The sequence below is a fragment of the Trifolium pratense genome, linkage group LG6 (assembly GCF_020283565.1).
Source record: "Trifolium pratense cultivar HEN17-A07 linkage group LG6, ARS_RC_1.1, whole genome shotgun sequence".
NCBI lineage: Eukaryota > Viridiplantae > Streptophyta > Magnoliopsida > Fabales > Fabaceae > Trifolium > Trifolium pratense.
Window position 1 is genome coordinate 8,727,481 of NC_060064.1, and position 21,938 is coordinate 8,749,418.

At 30.6% G+C, this 21,938-nt stretch overlaps 1 protein-coding gene across 1 annotated transcript; it reads left to right on the plus strand.

The window, feature by feature from the left end:
- The first annotated feature begins 17,470 nt into the window (after positions 1–17,470).
- Positions 17,471–21,701, plus strand: LOC123891177. The gene is made up of 3 exons (XM_045941018.1): positions 17,471–17,949; positions 19,885–20,101; positions 20,679–21,701. The coding sequence occupies exons 1-3, from the start codon at positions 17,683–17,685 to the stop codon at positions 21,173–21,175; spliced, it is 981 nt and encodes a 326-aa protein (XP_045796974.1). The 5' UTR covers positions 17,471–17,682; the 3' UTR covers positions 21,176–21,701.
- Positions 21,702–21,938: the final 237 nt, after the last annotated feature.

The window sequence follows — 21,938 nt, forward strand, 5'->3', positions numbered from 1 at the left end:
CGTACAACATACCAATATCAGCATTGTCAGTTGAACATAATATATATATATATATATATATATATATATATATATATATATATATATATATATATATATATATATATATATATATATATATTTTACAAATGAGTTATAAATCCTTTATATTACCTCATGACAAATGACGAACCTTTAGTTTGATTTTTTTTCCTTTTTCTTTTTTTAGTTGGTTATAGTACCTCATAAACTTTTTTCAAATTGGTAAAAGTAATATTTTCTCCGGTCTTAAATATAAGTAAAAGTTAAAACGTATTTGATTCAAATTTAGATCAAATACATTTTGACTTTTGCTTATATTTAAGACCGGAGGGAGTATACTACAGGTAAAATATTAATTTTTACCTGTTAGCTTTCTCCCCTTTAACATGTGCTCTTACATGTTAGCTTTTCTCCTTAAAATAATACTAGATATGGAAGCCAGCCAACCTTGACATTGTTTCTTGTCTATTGCGTGAATTCTACCGTGGATCTTATTTAAATATATATCGTTACACCTTGTGAGATTAATAATTTTAATACTGTACTATTTATGGACTACTAATATACTATATCTAAATAAAATATGTAATGATGTACCGCCTCTGTCTCAAAATAAGTGTCAGTTTAGAAATAAAATTTTGTTTCAAAATAAATGACATTCTCACTTTTCAATAAAATATTTTTCAATTGTACCGCATGATTATTACTCTATGCACTATTCTCAAATAAATAAACTAGTAATAACTTACTCGAGTAATTTAGTGAAAACATTATGTTGAGAGAAAGAAAAGAAAATAATTATGTTGTTAACATAATTGAAAAATAATTATGTTGAGAGAAAGAAAAGAAAATAATTATGTTGTTAACATAATTGAAAAATAATTATGTTGAGAGAAAGAAAAGAAAATAATTATGTTGTTAAAGAAAATATAATTATTTTTCAATTGTACGACATTTATTTTAAAGGGAGGGTATTCAACTTTTTTTATATATAAGTGGTCTTACTCCTACATTTTTAATACTCTGCCAGATGTCTACCCTATTATCCAGAAATCACCCAAAATGACCTGTCATGTTCATAAATGATGATTGTCCAGTGTTGTGTTGTAATTTGTAAATTTCCTGCAAGAGCCAGTTTGGATTTAAATAAAAAAGATTCCTTGTGTCCCCATCCAAAAACAATGGAAATAGACTTTCATTTTCTGCTAACTAATCATAGTGTAATCAAGACCCTCTTCTCTATCCACATGCATATTGTCATGTTGTGGTTGTGGCCATTTTATCATTTAGGAGTACTCCTATATTTTGTGATCATTTGTTTTTATTTTTCAAAAATGTTTTGTGGATATTCAAATACTTTGAGAAAAATAAATAGAAAGAGTAACGTGATAGAAAAAGAGAGAGATTTGTGTTCAATATTAGGTGTTGAGAAAATTGGAGCGTTTACACTAATCAAAATTAAAAATTAAAATAAAGATAAAAATAATCAAATTTGAAGTGTTCACATATTATTGTTGTTGTGTTGATTATTAATAGTATTTGAACATTTTAAAGATGGAGATTGAGTCTTTAAACTCTTCACTCTTTAACTTTCTAATTTCAAGCACTCAACCAACATATTCCCTCAAGTCTCAATATATAATTGTGTTTAATAATAAATGTTGTATTTTCCCTTTTATTTATTTATTAATTTAAATAAGTGGTAATTACTGAAGTGCACATTATGGTAATTTCTTATGAAGTTTAAAGTTCTGTTTGGTAAAAATAACGGATAATTGACAAATAGCTTATAGTTGATTTTCTCAAATAAAAGAAACTTATAATTGATGGCTGATAGCTTATAGCTGATTGTTAATAAGTTAATTGTAATGTTTGAGAGAAATAAGAGAAGAGAGGGTAGAGAGGGAGTGAGTCAAGAGGGAGAAAGAAAAGAAAAAATAAGCATTAATTGCTAGTTACTCCCACTATCCCAATTTGATTGACACAGTTGACTGTTTCACGCATGCCGATGCATTACTTTGACGATTAATATTTTTAATTGTATAACAGAAAAATTATAAAAATTTGATATTTTGAAAATACTCATCGAGACGAATCAAACAACATCATATATGCTAATTTTTTTTTATTAGTAGAAAAATAAGATCAAAGCAACATGTGTGAATAGTGCACAACAGTCAACTCTGTCAATCAAATTGGACTAGGGGAGTAATAAATTAGGAGAAAAATAAGAAAGAGATAGAATAATGCATTAATTACTTACTTCTTATCCTGTGCAATGTTGCACAGACAGGTTAGAAAAACCATTGATAAAATTAACAGTTGAACTAACCAATAAATATAAAATGACATAATTTTTTTTGGGTGCTGTTAACATGTACCCTATATGCACATGTTAAGGAGTAATAAATAATAGTTGGTCCCACTTATTTTATTTTGAAAGAAGCAACATCATAAAATGTGTCTCGTAAAAATTTTTAAGACAAAATTGCCCTTAACTATATGACAAAGCAACACAGCCTCCTTCTTGTTTCATTCGTTCCATTAATGCCACTTTAGTTTCTCTGATAACCTTTCCATCTTCTTCCCCTATGGTGTCTCATTCTTTTAATAAAACCTTTTAAAGAGAAACATAACAAGAGAACCAGAGATCGAAACAAAACAGAAACAATTGATCGAAAGAGAAACAAAACAAGATCTCGGCGAAAACGAGATCGAAAGCAAAACGAAAAGAACAAGAACAGATCGAACATAAATGGAACGAAAACAAAAAAATCTCGCCGGAACAAAACAAAACACGACAGAAGTTCACCGAAAAAGAGCTTCGGGAACCCAAAACTCGAACCCACAGGAAAAAACACGCAAACCGACGCCGGCGACGTGGTGGCTACATCGTGGAAGAACTGATTTGGATGAAAGGGATGTTGGAAAAAAATATCTGACATAGAATTATTACATTAATAAATCAAAGAAATATTAGAACAAATAAATATGATACATAATAAAATAAAATATAGAACGAGAAGAACTTATCGAATTTGACTGAGACGTGCAAAAATGCACTGGTCTCATAGCTAATACCCTCCAGGATACAACAGTCACTTCTTGCTAGCACTGCACGTGAATTAGCAAAGTCTCGTAGAACTACTTTTGGATGCTCGAGGGAACTTAATATTATATTATTTTAGTAATAGAATTTGTTGTATCTCTTATTCATCTTCTTCTCTTCACTCTTCTATCACTCACTCGAGATCGTCCTTGTATATATACTATTGCCAATCACTCTCATAAGACAAAACCATAATTCTTAATTATTAGGATTAAAAAGCAACGTTACAATGTTCTTTAAAAGCATAACCGAAAAACCCACCCTTTTAATTAGGAATGATAACTGTTGTAAAACAAAGTTAAAAGAGCAAGAAAACAAGTAGAGAGAAAGAGGAAAGTATGTTGTAGTATTTCTTTCTTGTGTGTCTTTACATGAAAATGAGAGTGCTATTTATAGGACATATTTAAGGGACAAGAAAACATGCACCATAATGGGCATTCATCACATATTATTCATAACACTCCCCCTTGAATGTCCATTAAGGATATGCCTCGTTAAAACCTTACTAGTAAAAAACCCGGTGGGAAAAAATTCTAGTGAAGGAAAAAGAGTACAATATCCTTTTGAGAAAATTACATGATATAGTTATTTCTCCCCCTCTTCTAGACAATTATCTCTGATACGACGAAGACCAATCTTCTTTACTAGTTTCTCAAAAACTTTACTTGGGAGTGACTTCGTGAAAAGGTCTGCAAGATTGTCACACGAACGAATTTGTTGAATGTTTATATCACCACTCTTCTGAAGATCGTGTGTAAAAAAGAATTTTGGAGAAATATGTTTTGTTCGGTCTCCTTTGATATATCCCTCCTTTAATTGAGCAATGCATGCAGTGTTATCTTCATAAATGATGGTTGCGCTCATTCTTCTGGAAGATAAGCCACAATTCTTTTGTATAAGTTGAATCAAGGATCTTAACCAAACACATTCTCTGCTTGCCTCGTGAAGTGCTAAAAGTTCTGCATGGTTTGATGATGTTGCTGTTATGGTTTGTTTCACAGATCTCCATGAAATGGCTGTATTTCCACTTGTAAATAAGTAACCTGTTTGCGATCTACCATTGTGAGGATCTGACAAATAACCTGCATCTGCATAACCAATTAATTCTAGTTTGGATACTTTGGGGTAAAATAAACTCATATCCATTGTACCTCTAAGGTAACGAAGTATATGTTTGACTCCGTTCCAATGTCTTTTTGTAGGTGAAGAACTATACCTTGACAATAGATTGACAGAAAATGATATATCAGGACGTGTATAATTAGCAAGGTACATCAATGCTCCAATTGCACTGAGATATGGTACTTCAGGACCAAGTAGTTCTTCATCCTCTTCTCGAGGTCTGAAAGGATCTTTCTTCACATCTAGTGATCTAACCACCATTGGAGTAGACAAAGGATGTGATTTGTCCATATAGAATCGTTTTAGCATTTTTGCTATGTAAGCTTCTTGATGCACAAGAATTCCATTATTCAAATGCTCAATTTGTAATCTGAGACAAAACTTTGTTTTTCCCAAGTCTTTCATCTCGAATTCTTTCTTTAAGCAATTTATGGCTTTTGGAAGTTCCTCGGGAGTTCCAATAATATTTATGTCATCAACATAGACTGCAATTATAGCAAATTCATTTCCCGATCTTTTCATGAAAATACATGGACAAATGGAATCATTTTTAAACCCCTCTTTTAGTAAATATTCACTGAGACGATTATACCACATGCGTCCAGATTGTTTTAGTCCATAAAGGGACTTGTTCAATTTGATGGAGTAGTTTTCTCGAGATCCTGAACTATATTCATCAGGCAAATTAAATCCTTCAGGGAGTTTCATGTAAATATTACTATCAAGTGAGCCATATAAATAAGCTGTAACGACATCCATCATGTGCAGGTTTAGCCCTTCATGTGTTACAAGGCTAATTAAATAGCGAAAAGTAGTTGCATCAACTACAGGCGAATATGTCTCATTAAAATCAATTCCAGGTCTCTGAGAGAATCCTTGAGCGACGAGTCTTGCTTTGTATCTCGCAATTTCACCATTCTCATTTCGCTTTCGCACAAAAACCCATTTGTATCCGACTGGTTTCACACCTTCAGGTGTTCGGACTACAGGTCCAAACACATTTCTCTTGGAAAGAGAGTTTAATTCCGCTTCAATTGCATCTTTCCATTTTGGCCAATTCTCACTTTGTCTACAATCTTTAATAGACTTTGGTTCATGATCCTCGTTATCATTTATCACATTTAGCGCTATATTATATGCAAAAACATCATCAACGTTGACTTTATGTCGGTTCCATTGTATTCCATTTATGACATAATTTATCGAGATCTCTTTATTTTCATGATTTTCAGGTACCTGATCAGTCTCTTCTAGAGCTGAAATATTAATCATGTCTGAAGGCTCTTTTAGAGCTTCTATATCCTCGCTTGGGTCATCTTTATTTTTAGCTCCTTTTTTTATTCGAGGATTTTTATCTTTTGAACCGACTGGTCTACCACGCTTCAAGCGCGGTTGAGACTCGTTTGCAATAATAGATTTTCCAACAGGGATATCTATTTTTATTGGAGCATTAGCAGCTGGTATATAAGATTTAGTCACACCTTTAGGATCAGTAAATGCATTTGGTAATTGATTTGCCAAGCTTTGTAAATGAATTATCTTTTGAACTTCTAGTTCACATTGTTTAGTTCGAGGATCAAGATGAGACAGTGATAATTCATTCCAACTGATCTCTTTTCCCAACTACATGTTATCTCCCCCTAAAGTTGGGAAATTTGATTCATCAAAATGACAATCAGCAAATCGAGCTGTAAATAAATCTCCTGTTGTTGGTTCAAGATACTTTATAATAGATGGAGATTCATATCCAATATATATTCCCAACTTTCTTTGAGGACCCATCTTAGTGCGGTGTGGTTGAGAAATTGGAACATATACCGCACATCCGAAAATTCTTATATGAGAAATATTAGGTTCTTGACCCAAAAACTAATTTTAAAGGGGAAGAATTATGATAACTAGTTGGCCTGATGCGAATCAATGTTGCAGCATGTAGAATTGCATGTCCCCAAGTGGATATTGGAAGTTTGCTTTGCAATTAATTTTATACGCTTAATAAAAGATTCTGCAAGTCCATTTTGTGTATGAACATGTGCTACAGGATGCTCAATTTCAATTCCAATGGACATACAATAATCATTAAATGCTTTAGATGAAAATTCAGCAGCATTATCAAGACGTATTTTCTTGATGGGGTAATCAGGGAAGTGGGCTCTTATTCGAATTAGTTGAGCTAGCAATCTCGCAAACGTCTGGTTACGAGTTGACAATAAACAAACATGTGACCATCTGGTTGATGCATCAATTAAAATCATAAAATATCTAAATGGTCCACATGGTGGGTGTATTGGCCCACAAATATCACCATGTATCCGTTCTAAAAAATTTATAGACTCATTTCTAATTTTTATTGGTGATGGTCGAATTATTAATTTCCCTTGTGAACATGATGTACATGAAAACTTGTTGGACTGAAGAATCTCATGGTTCTTCAATTGATGACCACATGAATTTTCAACTATTTTTCGCATCATTATAGATTCGGGATGACCCAACCGGTTGTGCCAAACAACAAATTTATTATGATTCGCAAACTTCTGGTTTACGGTTATATGTGTTTCGATTGTACTAATATAAGTGTAGTACAAACCACATGAGAAGGCAGGTAATTTTTCCAATATAGATATTTTATTTAAATCACGTTTTGTGATACAAAGGTATTCAATACCTTCTTCATTTCTTGTTTCAAGATGGTATCCATTTAGGCGGATATCCTTGAAACTCAATAAATTTCTTTGAGACTTTGAGGAATATAAAGCATTTTCAATACATAAATTTGTTCCTCCATATAATGATACATTAGCTCTTCCGGAGCCTTCAATTATTTTTGTAGTTCCAGATATGGTATTAACATTGGTTTGTCGCTTTACTAAGTAAGAAAAATATTTCTTTTCTTTGAGAATTGTGTGGGTAGTTGCACTATCAGCAAGACACATATCTCCTTTGATGCTAGTATCGATACTCATTCTAAAAAAAATAGATAAAAGAAGGTTATTAAATATTATATTATTAGTGAACTGGGAAAAAAAAATTTAATTATAAAACGTTGCACAAATCATATTACCGCATCATTGTAGTGAATAACACTAATTATAAAACGATGCTAGTTACAGTTTATTTTCTTTAAAAAGAGAATTAAACAAGTAAATAATGACATAGTTATACTAAATAATGAGTGTTGATTATATGTGTCCTTTTAGCCATTTGCGACTGAAATTCTAATTTTTTTTTGTTTTGAGAAGAAAAAATAACTAGAAGTATAAGGGTAGTGATTATATGAAGTTTGATAAATAACAAAGGATAAAATGTATTACTAGAAAGACTTAAAATTTCATTGCCAATAACAAGGGAATTAAAACACACTCAACTTGTTGTCAAAAACAAAAAACAAAGGAAATTAAAAACACACTCAAACTCTTGACAAAAGGGAACTTAAACATGACTTTTATTTTTCATGAAAGTAAAAGAAATCTATTTCATGGTGCTTCCTTCTCCATTAAGATGATCAATTTTTTTCTCTGGATCCGCAAAGAAATCAGCAAGCTCTAAATGAGCAGGATCCATATCATAATCGAAGTCACCATCTTCATAAGCAAAATGAGTCTCAATATTTTTTCCTTTATTTTTCAGTGATTGATGATAAAGGTCAACAAGATGCTTTGGTGTAGGGCAGTTACGAGACCAATGACCTTTACTTCCACAACGATGACAATTGCTTTCAATAGTTTTGCTATTTTGCCCACCTTTTCCTTTTTCATGTTTTTCATTCTTCCACTTCTGGTGTGAAGCTGAGTTTTTGAAATTAACATGGCCATGACTAGTACCACGGCCACGACCTTGTCCACGACCACGACCACGACTGTGACCGCGACCGCGACCTCGACCACGAGTTTGTCCATAGTGATCATGTGTTGCTACATTCACTTCTGGGAATGCAGCGGCACCAGTGGGTCGAACTTCATGGTTTTTCATTAGAAGTTCGTTGTTTTGTTCAGCTAGCAAAAGACAAGCAATTAAGTCAGAGTATTTTGTAAAACCCCTTTCTCTATATTGTTGCTGCAATAGCACATTGGAAGCATGAAATGTGGAGAAAGTTTTTTCTAGCATATCTTGATCACTTACATTTTCTCCACATAATTTCAATAGAGAAGTGATGCGGCATACCGCAGAATTATACGCTGTTACAGTTTTATAATCTTGTAAGCGTAGGTGCAACCACTCGTGGCGAGCATTTGGAAGAATTATAGTCTTTTGATGGTCATATCTTTCCTTTAAACTATTCCATAGGTCAAGTGGATCTTTTACAGTGAGATATTCAATTTTGAGATCCCCATGGAGATGATGACGAAGGAATATCATGGCTTTTGCCTTTTGTTGAGCTGATGAATTATTTCCTTCTTTGATCGTGTCACCATTACCTTCCGCATCCAAATGGATTTCAACGTCCAAAGCCCAAGGCAAATAATTTTTTCCAGTAATATCAAGGGCCTCAAACTCAAGTTTTGAAAGATTTGCCATTCTTAATACTATCATCAAATAAAATTAAGTGAATTAGGTAAGCATAGTTTAAATAAAATTTCTTAAAGAATCGTTTATGCATATTATTATGATATATTATATTGTTTAAATTATAGGTCACTTACTGTAACCTTTAAAAGAATTAAAAGTTTGCTTCTATAGTTATATGATATAATGTCTTTATAGTAACGTACAGGAAATAAATAGGCATATATTTGAGCAACAATGTATAAGTAACGTATTGAAAAATTATCAACATGTTTAATAGGCATATGATTACATGTTTAAGTAACGTACTGAATTTAAAAAAAATTATCAACAATATATAAATAGGTATATATGAAGTAACGTACTAAGAATCAATATGATACGTAAACCAAATTCAAATTATTGATTAACAGCATGATATGTAATTGGTTAATTATTTATTATTATAACATTAAATAAATAAATCCAAAAAAATATAATTGCTAAGACTTAAAAAAAAATAAAGCTATCCTTCAGGGATGCGAGTTTATTGAATTCTTCCGGAATTCATAAAAATAATTCATAGGAAGTTCTTCAAGAACTGTATAACGTTATATTGTAAAAATATTCATTTATGCAATCCTTCAGGGATGCATATAACATTGAGTTCTTCGGGAACTGTATAACATATATTATAACGTAAGATGAATATATTGGTGCAATCCTTCAGGGATGCATATATATATTGAATTCTTCTGGAATTCAAGTTGAATAAAAATAATGATATATAAAAATGTGCAATCCTTCGGGGATGCATGCATACATATTGAATTCTTCTGGAATTCAAGTTGAATAAAAATAATGATATATAAAAATGTGCAATTCTTCGGGGATGCATGCATACATATTGAATTCTTCTGGAATTCAAAAGGTATAAACAAAATAATGCTATATAAAAATATAAACATAAAATTTAAAGAAATATAAGTTCAATATTTCGTTATATGCTTACCTCAGTTGGCTAGAGCGTTCGTGCTGATAACGTGTTGTAAAACAAAGTTAAAAGAGCAAGAAAACAAGTAGAGAGAAAGAGGAAAGTATGTTGTAGTATTTCTTTCTTGTGTGTCTTTACATGAAAATGAGAGTGGTATTTATAGGACATATTTAAGGGACAAGAAAACATGCACCATAATGGGCATTCATCACATATTATTCATAACAATAACAATACAAAGGAATAAATAAAAAAAAGTGTGATGATTAATTCAAAGATAAATTAATTATATAATAATTAACTTTAAAATAAATTATTATATGAAAATATCCTACAATCTCCCACAATTTATTTTAAAGTTTTAGATTTTAAGTGTTCCCAAGAGCGTGAAAAATCAACGCATAAGCACTAGTGTCTTTTGGACTATGAACTAGCACATAGAGCAAATGAAATTTGATTCACTAGAATGTCGGTGAGATTATAACCTCTATGAACCTCATTCCGTATGTGAATCAGTGGTTTCATCACTCACATTGATCTTTCGTCCAAAATTGTTCAACGCGGTGTGATGCATTTTGGCCTTGCACCTATTCCTAGATTTCATGAGTGGCTCTAGAAAGTCTGCCCAAGCTTTCATAGAGGCGGCCCACCTCAACACTCATATAGGTGAATCTCTCAAGTGTACACCACAGTCAAGCACACCACTCATTCATGAGCTATAGATTCATTAAGAGAAGAACTCAACCTCCAACGTTGTAGTATACACTATACTACACCATACTACACCATAGGGATGAATTCAATTAGAAATTGGATAGTGTCTTTTCAAATTGATAAGTGACTTGTTCTTACCCATATGAACATAGCCTTGCGAATTTTCACAATCTATGTTGGGCTACCACCACTCTCAATTTTTGTATTGGAAATAAATTCATCCCCCTCGATGTATATATCATCCACTAGTTTCTTGCTCAGTGGGATTATCACAGGATCCTTTACATATATCACTCAACAGCTGTTTCACATTAAATTATACATTGATTAAGACGTCTCTTAATCAATATTCATCCTTGATATATTATCATAAGTTTACTTAGATAAATTCTAAGCAACAACATTCTCACAAAAAGAGAAATTCAATCTATGTTTAGATTTATTGTATAGGTCTACTTGAAAATTTCCAAGCGACAACACCCCCACATGTTGTAGAATTAATTCTCCAAGCAAATTATTTATCCAAGTCTACTTGAAAGAATTTCAAGCGACAAACCCCCACATTGAAGAAATTAATCCACATAATTATATATTAACGAATTTCACTAAACATCATTGTATTATTTTAATACAATGGATAATCCAGAATATACCATATTATAGTTTATGGTATTTCTCAAATATTTCATGAGTGACAATCATGTTCAGGTCTACTTTAGAGTATTTCTAAGCAACAACATCTTTATCGCATATATATCTCTATGAACTTCTCAACAAAATATATCCTCAATCCGCTTCAAATGCTGCTCTACAAATTTACATGCAAAGTGCCATAAAATAATTAGACTAACAAAACTGTGTTATACCATACAAATTTAACTTCACAGCACAAACATATACGCAAATGTATGCCACTGTTTTGTTTTTATATCTCATTACTAATTTATGAAACTTGTAGTAGTAAACATACCTCACTTCTATGCTCAAATCATAGAAAGAAAACTTCACTTTTCAATGCCAGAATATAAACAATCTAATAAATCTTTATTATAGCATGTAAACTTCACATCTCAAATTTATATATTCACTGTTTCGTTGAAATTATTCACTGAAGAGGAAAGTTAACCCTCATTAACCAAAATCATAGTTCTCAATTTTATTTTATTTTCTTCTAAATATTTGTTCTATAACAACAAACCGAGAATCACAATTTCATTGCATAAAATTGAAACTCAGGAATGAAATTAGAGGTAAGAATAACACTGCTCTACCACTTCAAGAAAAAGACATTTAAATTCATGGAAACAAAATTTAAAAGCAATAAAACCTGATGGGGATGACCATTCTCAAAACCTTTTAAGCACCATGTATAGGCAAGCATATACTGGAACTCGTAATTCCCACAATATTCTTATTACATGTATCTATCAAGACCAAAATTTATTATTGTATCACCAATCGAATTCAGAGGCAAAACAAAACATAATAAAATTTCTCCTCTGATTGCGCCAATCATTTTTCATTAGCAGCCCTATAAACAAATCTCAAAATAGAATTAGTAACATACTTTATAATAATAATAATAATAATAATAATAATAATTCTATGCCAATTAAAAAATAAATACTCTTAAGAATGTTGGAAAAAAATATCTGACATATAATTATTACATTAATAAATCAAAGAAATATTAGAACAAATAAATATGATACATAATAAAATAAAATATAGCACGAGAAGAACTTATCGAATTTGACTGAGGCGTGCAAAAATGCACTGGGCTTAAGAGTATTTCGCCACCACAGGTAAATTACCCGGTGCAGTTGGTCTCATAGCTAATACCCTCCAGGATACAACAGTCATTTCTTACTAGCACTGCACGTGAATTAACAAGGTCTCGTAGAACTACTTTTGGATGCTCGAGGGAACTTAATATTATACTCCCTCCGTCCCAAATTATAAGGGAAAAAGCCATTTTTTTTGTCCCAAATTATAAGGGAAAAAATCATTTGTTAAGAATGTTTTTCCCTTATTCTCATAAAATTAAATGCAAATTGCATTTAATTTTCTCTCTTTCCCCTTTTCTCAATAAACAACAACCAATAAAAATTGGTTTTACATCTTCCTATGCAACTTATTCCAAGAAAAACCCACAAAAACATATTTTAAATTATCATGTTTTACTTTTTCTTAATAAGTGTGATTTTTTTATTTTCCCTTATAATTTGGGACGGAGGGAGTATTATTTTAGTAATAGAATTTGTTGATCTGTTATTCATCTTCTTCTCTTCACTCTTCTATCACTCACCCGAGATCGTCCTTGTATATATACTATTGCCAATCAATCTCATAAGACAAAACCATAATTCTTAATTATTAGGATTAAAAAGCAACGTTACAATGTTCTTTAAAAGCATAACCGAAAAATCCACCCTTTTAATTAGGAATGATAACAATACAAAGGAATAAATAAAAAACGTGTGATGATTAATTCAAAGATAAATTAATTATATAATAATTAACTTTAAAATAAATTATTATATGAAAATATCCTACAAGGGAGAGAGGCGGTGGCTGTCTTTGTTAGAGAGAAGCCAGAGATCTGTTTTTTTGGGAGAGAGAGAAACTGTCCCTTTGTTCGTTAGATCGTTTTTGTGTTAGTGAGGGTAATTTTGGCAAAGAAAGAAATAAAAGCACACTTTTTTATTTTATTTGATTGAAGATTTTTTTTTGAAGGAATTATTTAATTGAAGTTAATTTTCCTTTAAAATAGGTGGGACCATCCATCATTTATGACTCCTTATCATATGCCTTAGGTGCACAAGTTAACGTTATTTTTTTTTTTTTTAAGTTAGGGTACAAAATTTAGTCAAGAAAAAGTTATGGTAATTGAAATAAACTATCCTAAGATCTATCTAAAATTCCAGATATCAGTGGGGCAACTCCTCTATTTTATCACTAACCTCCTTTAAACTATAACACCAATTATTTGCTTAAAAAAATAACACCACTTATAGCTTCTTTTTTTGACGAACCACTTATAGCTTATATTGTTATTATTATATAATTCATATTAAAATAAATTATAAAGTGTAAAGATTGATTTTAGTTGAAATAATAACTGTAAAAATGAAAGAAAAAAATGATAAGTTATAAGTTCAAAAGTTAATTGAAATAACATATGAAAAATAAACTATAAATTAGTAAAATAAACTATAAACTCGTGATAAAAATACAGTTATCAGATAGAACTTTTAGTTTCTAAGCAATAAGCTCAAAATTTGACATTATCAAAAACAGAACTTCGGTGTTTGTTTTATCCTTTCCGTGAATTCTAGTAGTAAGTAGTAACTACCCCATCAAGAGATAGTGGGGCACTAAATCAGATGATATAACTTCATGATGGACAGAAATTATAGTTGTGTTGTGTGAGAAAATTAAGGTACAATTAATATGTTATCTACATATAAACTATTGGTCTGGTTAAAATGTGTTTTAAGGGCACATGTTAAGATATACTAAAATAGAGATACAAGAAATTTAATGCTTCAAAAAGTTAAAATGCACAAATTAATATTTAATAATTTTTATTTTTACTTCCTTAACATGTGTCTTAAGGGCACATGTTAACATTCTCCACGAACTATTACTGGTAATTGTCTTGAAAAATTTCTCAAAGTGACATTATCAAAGGGATCAGAATTTAAAATTATTCACTTTTCTATATTTATAATATGAGTCTAATTATAATTGGGTTAATTACTAAAAAAAAATGACTAGTAGTACTAATTATAATTAGGTTACTAAAAAGAATTACTAGTAGTTTTTGTTTGTGGATGATGGATCGAGTAATGAAACGATCAATTATAGACCAAAAGTTGGGTCCATATATTTATCCGTTTGGCAGAAAACAAAAACAACGAAAGTCTTTGTCTAGAATTCATGATAGATTATATGAAAAAAGAGGTCATAGAGAGGGACCTAATATTTATTTAAAATGGCATCTAATCTAATCTAAGATACTAGTAATAATAAAGTTTAAACACGGAATCTCTTTATTATGATAAAGAATACTAATCCAGATTGGAAATGCATATCATAGCAAACAAAAATAAGGTGGCACTTAAATATGAAAGTTAATTATTATTTTATTTCTGAATTTTAAACTAGTTGCAAGGAGAAGTGATGCAAATCAGCAACTTGAAACTATAATGGTGTCGTGACATATCTTTTAGTTGTTTATGCTGGTGATAAATTTTTAAGGTTTATTATCTTTCCTAGGTTACATATTATAAGCAAAAATTATTATTTAGATTTATTCAATAATTAATATGTCTGATTAATAATATGGATCAAATATATTAATTATTGATGTATGATTATGATGATCATAAAAAAATTTATCTAAGATATATAATAATGGAAGTGATATATCTTATAATGATGTTTATTAATATATTAAATAATGAAAATATATATATAATTATCGAAAAAAATTTAATTAAACTCATGTGCATGATTTTTGTTAGGGTTTTTCTTTTTTGATAATATAGAGGCCAAAAGCCCTAAATAAAGAAACTAGAGTGAAATTAAATGAGCTGTAGGCCTGAGACATATTAATTAACAACAAATGACTAATAAAACTCAGACATGACTAGTTAAAAAATCAATCAAATTACAGCTTGACTAAAGTACAACGACACTTGTTTACTTCACGATAAGAATGTTAAATATGGATTTCCCGATCTAATAATTTCATATCTGCAGGCTTGTTAAAGAATATACACTCAATTAAAAGGTTATGAACAACAATGCTTGTTCTAAATTGAGAGTTGTTGTATTGCTTAAAGTTATAAACACACTTGGTAAATTTAAATCAAATAATTTGATTTAACTGACCGATAAACTTTTATTAAAGTTGAATTAATTTGAAATATGAAAATTCAATTACAGAGGTTGTTGTAATCTTGAGTCAAACTTTCTTAAAATTTTGAGCGAATTCCAAATTATCATAATAACTTCCTAGATGCTCGCTTCGGTCCTTAATATAAAAAAAATTCACTTTTTAAATACGTTGAAAGATTAACGTGTTTAGAGCTAACACAAAAAATTATAATAACTTTATATACACATTTCTTTTCTTTGTTTCAAATCAGGCATATTTTCTACATAATTATATAAAGAAAATGACAAGCAACCAAAAATATCTAGTAAATACATATTGATTAATTATTATTTTTTAATTAGTTATTTGATTGATAATTTTTCTTTTCAATAGTTAGCCACGCCCTAATTTTGAATATACTTCCAATTGTCATCATAGATCGATGTTGGTTTTGATTTCGTCTGCATTTGCAATTCAATTCCGCTGAAATGACATTGGTCTCACATCCATGCATATGGACCTACCGCAAAAATCAAATAATTAAAGTTCAGTTAAGAAAATAAATATTGAAACTTATCGTGGAATTATAGGTGGATCCAGATCATCATATTGGTGTTACTGAAAAAAAAAAAAAAAAAAAAAGGTTCACAAACTTTTTTAACACGAAAAAACATGTATCATTGTAGATTAGTCGAAAAAGTAATTTTATCTCTAGAAAATATCGGAAAGAATAAGTGATTAACAATGAACAAATAAATCAAATTTGTAGTTGTAGAGTTGAGAGGAGAAAGGAAAGTAAAATAATCAAAATAGTATAGGAGAGAAAAATGAGACTCAGACACTCGCAAGAGGTGGGTGAGGTGAGGGGATGCACCTCCGATGTAGAGTTGGGGCAGTGGCGGAGCTAGACTAAAAATATAAATTTAATATGATTTTTTTTTTTTGCTAAAGTTTTTAATATGAAAATTTGTAAACCATTTAATATCTTACTAGTATTAACTATTGCTTTAAAAACGTGTGTTAAAATTATTTTATTTTTCATTTGAATTTTTTTATATAATTATATACTATATATAAAAATACTTTACTCTAGAAATTATGGTTGCACTTTCAATAAACTAAATAAATTACTTTTAAGATAGTAGTATTTGTATTTGTTGATTCTTTATTATTATTTTTAAAAAGAATAACTTTCATTGACTTACGTTGTAAATTTTTTTTCCATTGACCTACTATTTAGTTTTTGAAAAGTCCTGGCCTCCGATGGTTTTTAAACTGCTTAGGCTCTTGCAATTGTTTTTCCAAAATGAATTTTGTATCTTGACTTCATCTTGGTCAAATATTTTAAGGCACACAATGAATTTTTTCTTCAAATAAAAAAAGGAAGCCGAACATGTACCTTTGACTAAATTTTTTATTTGACGAACACTGTATTAAGTTATTTTAATTGAAAAATCAACAACTCCAAAATTATTAGACCGAACATTGTTATCTGAACACAATCATTTTAGTTTAAATGATAAATACACGCAACTAGTTACGTGTTTAGAATTAGATATTTAAAGTTATATCTTGCGTTTGTTTTCTCAAAAGATATATATTTTTCATTTATTTTTAAATAAATTGTAGAATTTAAATAGGAGTATTAAAAAAATAGTTAATTTCATCCACTTGGATTGGTGCATATTGGTATTGACTTGAGATCTGAGAGTGTGCTTCTCTTGAGGTCTGAGGTCCGATTATCTCTAGTTCCAATTTGAGTGGACTAATTTAGTTTATTAAAAAAAAAATTAGTTAATTTCATTTAACTGTATCAAAAACTAAATTATAAATTTAGATTTTTTCTCATTTGATATTTTAAAAAAAGATAATTTTTATTTTGGTACAATAAAAAAATAAAAAAAGGAAATTACAAAAAAATTCTCTTAATAAGGAGAATGTATTTTAACTAAAAAACGAGGTATATTCCGAATCTGTTACAATAATTAATAATTTAGCACTCTGTTCTTATCCTCAAACACGCCAACCAATAAAGCGACAAAAAACATAAACTTATCATCCAAGTCAAGCCATTCCCAAAAGGGTATCTTCGTCATTCCACTTGATCTCCAACCATTTATACTTGTCATCTTCCACGAACAAATCGCTTCCAATTTCTTCATCATTACCAAATTCTTATACAATCAATATATAATAATAATAATAATAATAATAGCCTAATACACATTAATAATCATTACTCTAATAATAACCAAATTAAATTCATTCATTCTATTTTTTTTCATTTTTCAATTCTTAATTCTTAATTCTTGGAATTCCTGCGGTGTTCAATTTTTGTGAAACGCTGCAGCAATGGGAACGTGGTGGGGTGAAAACGACGTCGTTGAAGATGAAGATATAGATATTGATGTTTGTGTTGCCGCCGATGGTGATTTATGGGTTAGCGTTGGTTCAGCCGGTGCTCCGATCGGAAAATTCAGCGTTGAAAGTGAACATGATTTGGCTAATATGGTTACCGATTTTCTAGAAAATGCTGGAAGTTTTGGTGCTGATTCTTGGTGTAGTAGTGATAGCGAATCTTGTCTCTCTGATTTCTCTCATCTTGCTGAAAAAATTCAGGTAATTATCATTATCAATTGTTAGAATTATTCATTTTTTTGTTTAATTTAATTTTGAATTTTTTTGATAGGTTTTTTGTTTGTGATTTTGTTTCAATTCAAAATTTAAAATGATAATTATGAAAGTGTTTTATGTGTCAGTTTAGAAGTTACCATATATATATATATATATATATGTGATAGATTTTATGTGTTAATTATCTGGTTTCATATTTTAGCTTAATTTTGGCAGCAGAATCTTTTTTATATAGTTTGGGAGAATAAAATAATTTTTGTATATGTGGTTTAAATTAATTTCTATGGATATATATATATATATCAGCAGAAAGATTATGTTTGCTTTTGTCATTCTCTTTTGTCTTGAATAAACGAATTGCTTGTTGCAAAATTTAAAGATTGTAGTTTTGCAATACAATTTTGGTTGTTCTCCTTAATATATGGTTATGGTGTTGTTGATCGCTAGTTGCAGAAAATAGTGGTTTGTTCAAATTTTGTTAGGCGTGTGATGGTACCGTTATAGTCTCTATTTGACAACACTTTATATTCAATAGCCTATCAATGATAACGATTTGTTTGATTTTCACGATGCTATAACCGCTATTTGATAACAATGTTTATATTTCATGTTATTTGATTAGTGCCTTTAGACTTGAGTTTTCTTTATGATTTCATTTTGTAGCCGAAAATTGAAATGATATTTTTCAATCATTTGTTTGCTATTAGTTTGATTTTAAATTATTTTTTCTGCATTCGAATTTGTTTATTAACATATGTTTGATTTATTTTCACTGTTCTCCGGTCATCTTTTATGTTGTTTGGGAGCTGAGTCCCTGCAATGACAATCTTAAGTAAGGAAGAGAACAGGCAAATAGATAGAAACAATCAATAGAATTCGACAATCTTATTGAACATTGAAGATGGAGACCATTTTTAAAAATAGTCGAGTTTACTAATGCTAACAAATTTTGAGGGTCCCCAAACCTTACATTCCTCTATTTATTTATCTAACATATATCCTCTAATTAAAATTTCTCCCACTTACCTAATTAATTTATCTAACTTTCCTAACTACTTTTCCTTCCATTCATGTACTAACACACCAATGGTGTTGGCCCAAGGTTTGTACTAAATATTAAGTGAGGGGGTACATATCCTTAACTACCAGGCTGATCCCCTAGGATTGTGTACTTGTTTGTAGATTGTTTCTTTTTTACCCCTTAGCTGGCTGTGAATTGTTTGTGAAGTCTACAGGACCATGAGCTGTATGCATGTCCATTTAGGCTCTATTTGGATAAACAACTTAATTAAGTGCTTGTTTGTAGCATAGGCGCTTATCATCTAAATATTTATGTATATAAGTTATTTTTTTTAACAAAAGATAATATAAACTCAAATTGTTTGCGTATAAGCTATTTTGGAGAGCTTATGGAAGTAAGCTGAAAACAGCTTATGGACATGTCATAAGTTGTTCTCAGAAGTTCCCTCAAACAGTTTCACAAGTACTTATGCCAATTGATAAACCCAAATTAATTCATCCTAACAAACTGATCTATAACTCTATTGTCGTAATTTGTATTAATTTCATGTTGATGGTTGAGTGTTTTTTAAATTTAGCAGTAGTGGTTGTCTGTATAGATTGTATGAGATGTTTCAGTTTGTGAATGTTGTTTATTTCGATTCCTTTTCCTTATATTGATTTTAGTTTCGGGTTTCATTGAGAATTTCAACATGTGATCTCCTGTTTCTAGGAGCATGATTGGAAGCAATTTCTACTCCTTTGTCAAATATTTGAACTCCAGAGTTGGATTTTTACAGCAAATAAGATACAAAAGTAGAAGGATAATTGTATTTCTATCGTTAACTGATAAATGTTTTTATAACTGATAAATGTTTTTTTAACAACTTCCCTCTTTATCTTTGATGTTTCATGATGCAGATCTGTAAGCGATCGGTGACTCAACATGAGAGCGACTTGATCACAGTTGTTCATTCTCTCATACGATCGATGAAAGAGACCAACCTTGAAATGATGAATTCTGGTCCATGTTATGCAAGTTGTATGAGGTTTTATTTGGCGAAGTTGATGAGACTTTCTGGCTATGATGCCAGTGTTTGTACATCTAAGTGGCAGCCTATTGGCAAGATCCCTGGAGGTATGCTGTATTATATTTATCTGATTTTACCAAAGTCATGATTCTACTTCGTTTGTTTGCAGTGCTAAATAAAAAACTGTTTTGTTTGCATTGATTTTGTTTTCTTAGTCTTACAATGCTAAGAGAGCGAAGTGGCATACTCTTTGGATATAGATCTGGTTTGAATTAGAATTTTTATGAGAGCTACTCAGTTAAATTAAGTTTATTGATTCATTACTTGCAAATAAGTTCTTATAAACTTATATATGTTTCTGGAGACATTAAATGAGAGAGCAACAAGCAAATCAGAGAAACTGTGTTTAATTTAAATCTTAGAATTCAATTTAAACTATACTATGTTATGCTGCTAGATATAGTTCATAAACTCAATACTGTGGACTCTCTAGGCATCAAAACTACTGCAACTCATAAACAACTTTTGCAATTTTTTTTTTATAAATATTTTCCTTTTCAGAATTGGTTGTTTACTTGTTTATCCTAACTGACAATATTAATCTGACTGTCAAAATTGCAATTTGGTGCACATATTATTTGCTTTTGTTTTGAGCTAATGTTTGTGCATAAACTTGTTGTGCAGGTGATCATGAATATATTGATGTGCTGGTTGTGAATAACTCTGGAAAATCAGAGCGATTGATTATTGATATCGATTTTCGAAGCCACTTTGAAATAGCTAGAGCTGTTGATTCATACAACAGGATACTGAATTCGATTCCAGTTGTTTACGTGGGTTCCCTTACTAGACTGAAACAGTTTCTTGGAATTATGGTAGATGCTACTAGATCTTCTTTGCAACAAAACTCTATGCCACTTCCTCCGTGGCGGTCTTTAACATATCTACAAGCCAAGTGGCTATCACCCTATGAAAGAATCACACATTCAGATAGTGTCATTAATATTGGCCAAGATGGCAATTACTTCGACCACAAGCAATGTCGTGGACATTTGAAGAAGCTGCAATCATGTCTTCAGGCAGGAACGGAAGTAGATCGAATGTTGAAGGCTCGAAATACTGAAAGTAACAGGAGGATGAAACCTGACAGATGGAGGCACTCGTTGCTCCGGCCTATTTGACACATGTACAGACTTTGGCTTTGAGGCTCTCAAAATAGAGAGCGAATAAATATAAAATACAAAATTTTGCGGCTTTTTTTCCCCTAAACAAAACCTTCTCACACAGCTACCTAATAAAGAAGCCTTACCAGCAGCAATAAGGCAATTTTCAATATGCATCCATTCTTTGTTTCTTATCGGTGTTTGAGGTATCATATTTGCGGAGTCTTGAGTTTTTTCCACCCAGAAAGTTGAGTTTATGAACTTTATGCAGCGGCATCGTCACACGGTACAGTGCTGGGTATATGTACTACATCTGATAACTTCCTTGCCTCGTATATTTATTGGGACATGGAAATTTTGTTATATGTTATGTTCTTTTTTTTTTTTTATATATATATATATGTTATATGTTATGTTCTATTTTATAATATGTATTTGTAATTTCATCACTATTATATTTGGAACTGTGGTTAATAATTGTTTGATCTTTACCTGCTGAAAAAAAAAATTGAGCACAACGCTGAAACTTGCTTATTCAGCTACATTTTGTACCTTTGCAATTTCTATCTATTGCCTGAATGTTGATTTGGTATATTGTGCAATGTGAGGGTGTTAAAAAAGATGGAATATACGAGGTTGTTTTTAATATGCAAAAAATAAATTGTCAACATTATCACTAGAGCCGTAAAAAATGGGCCGGGCTGATGGGCCGGCTCATTAGCCCATGGACTTGGGCAGGCTGGGCCTAAAAAACATAGCCCAAAATGTAATCGGGTTTTTT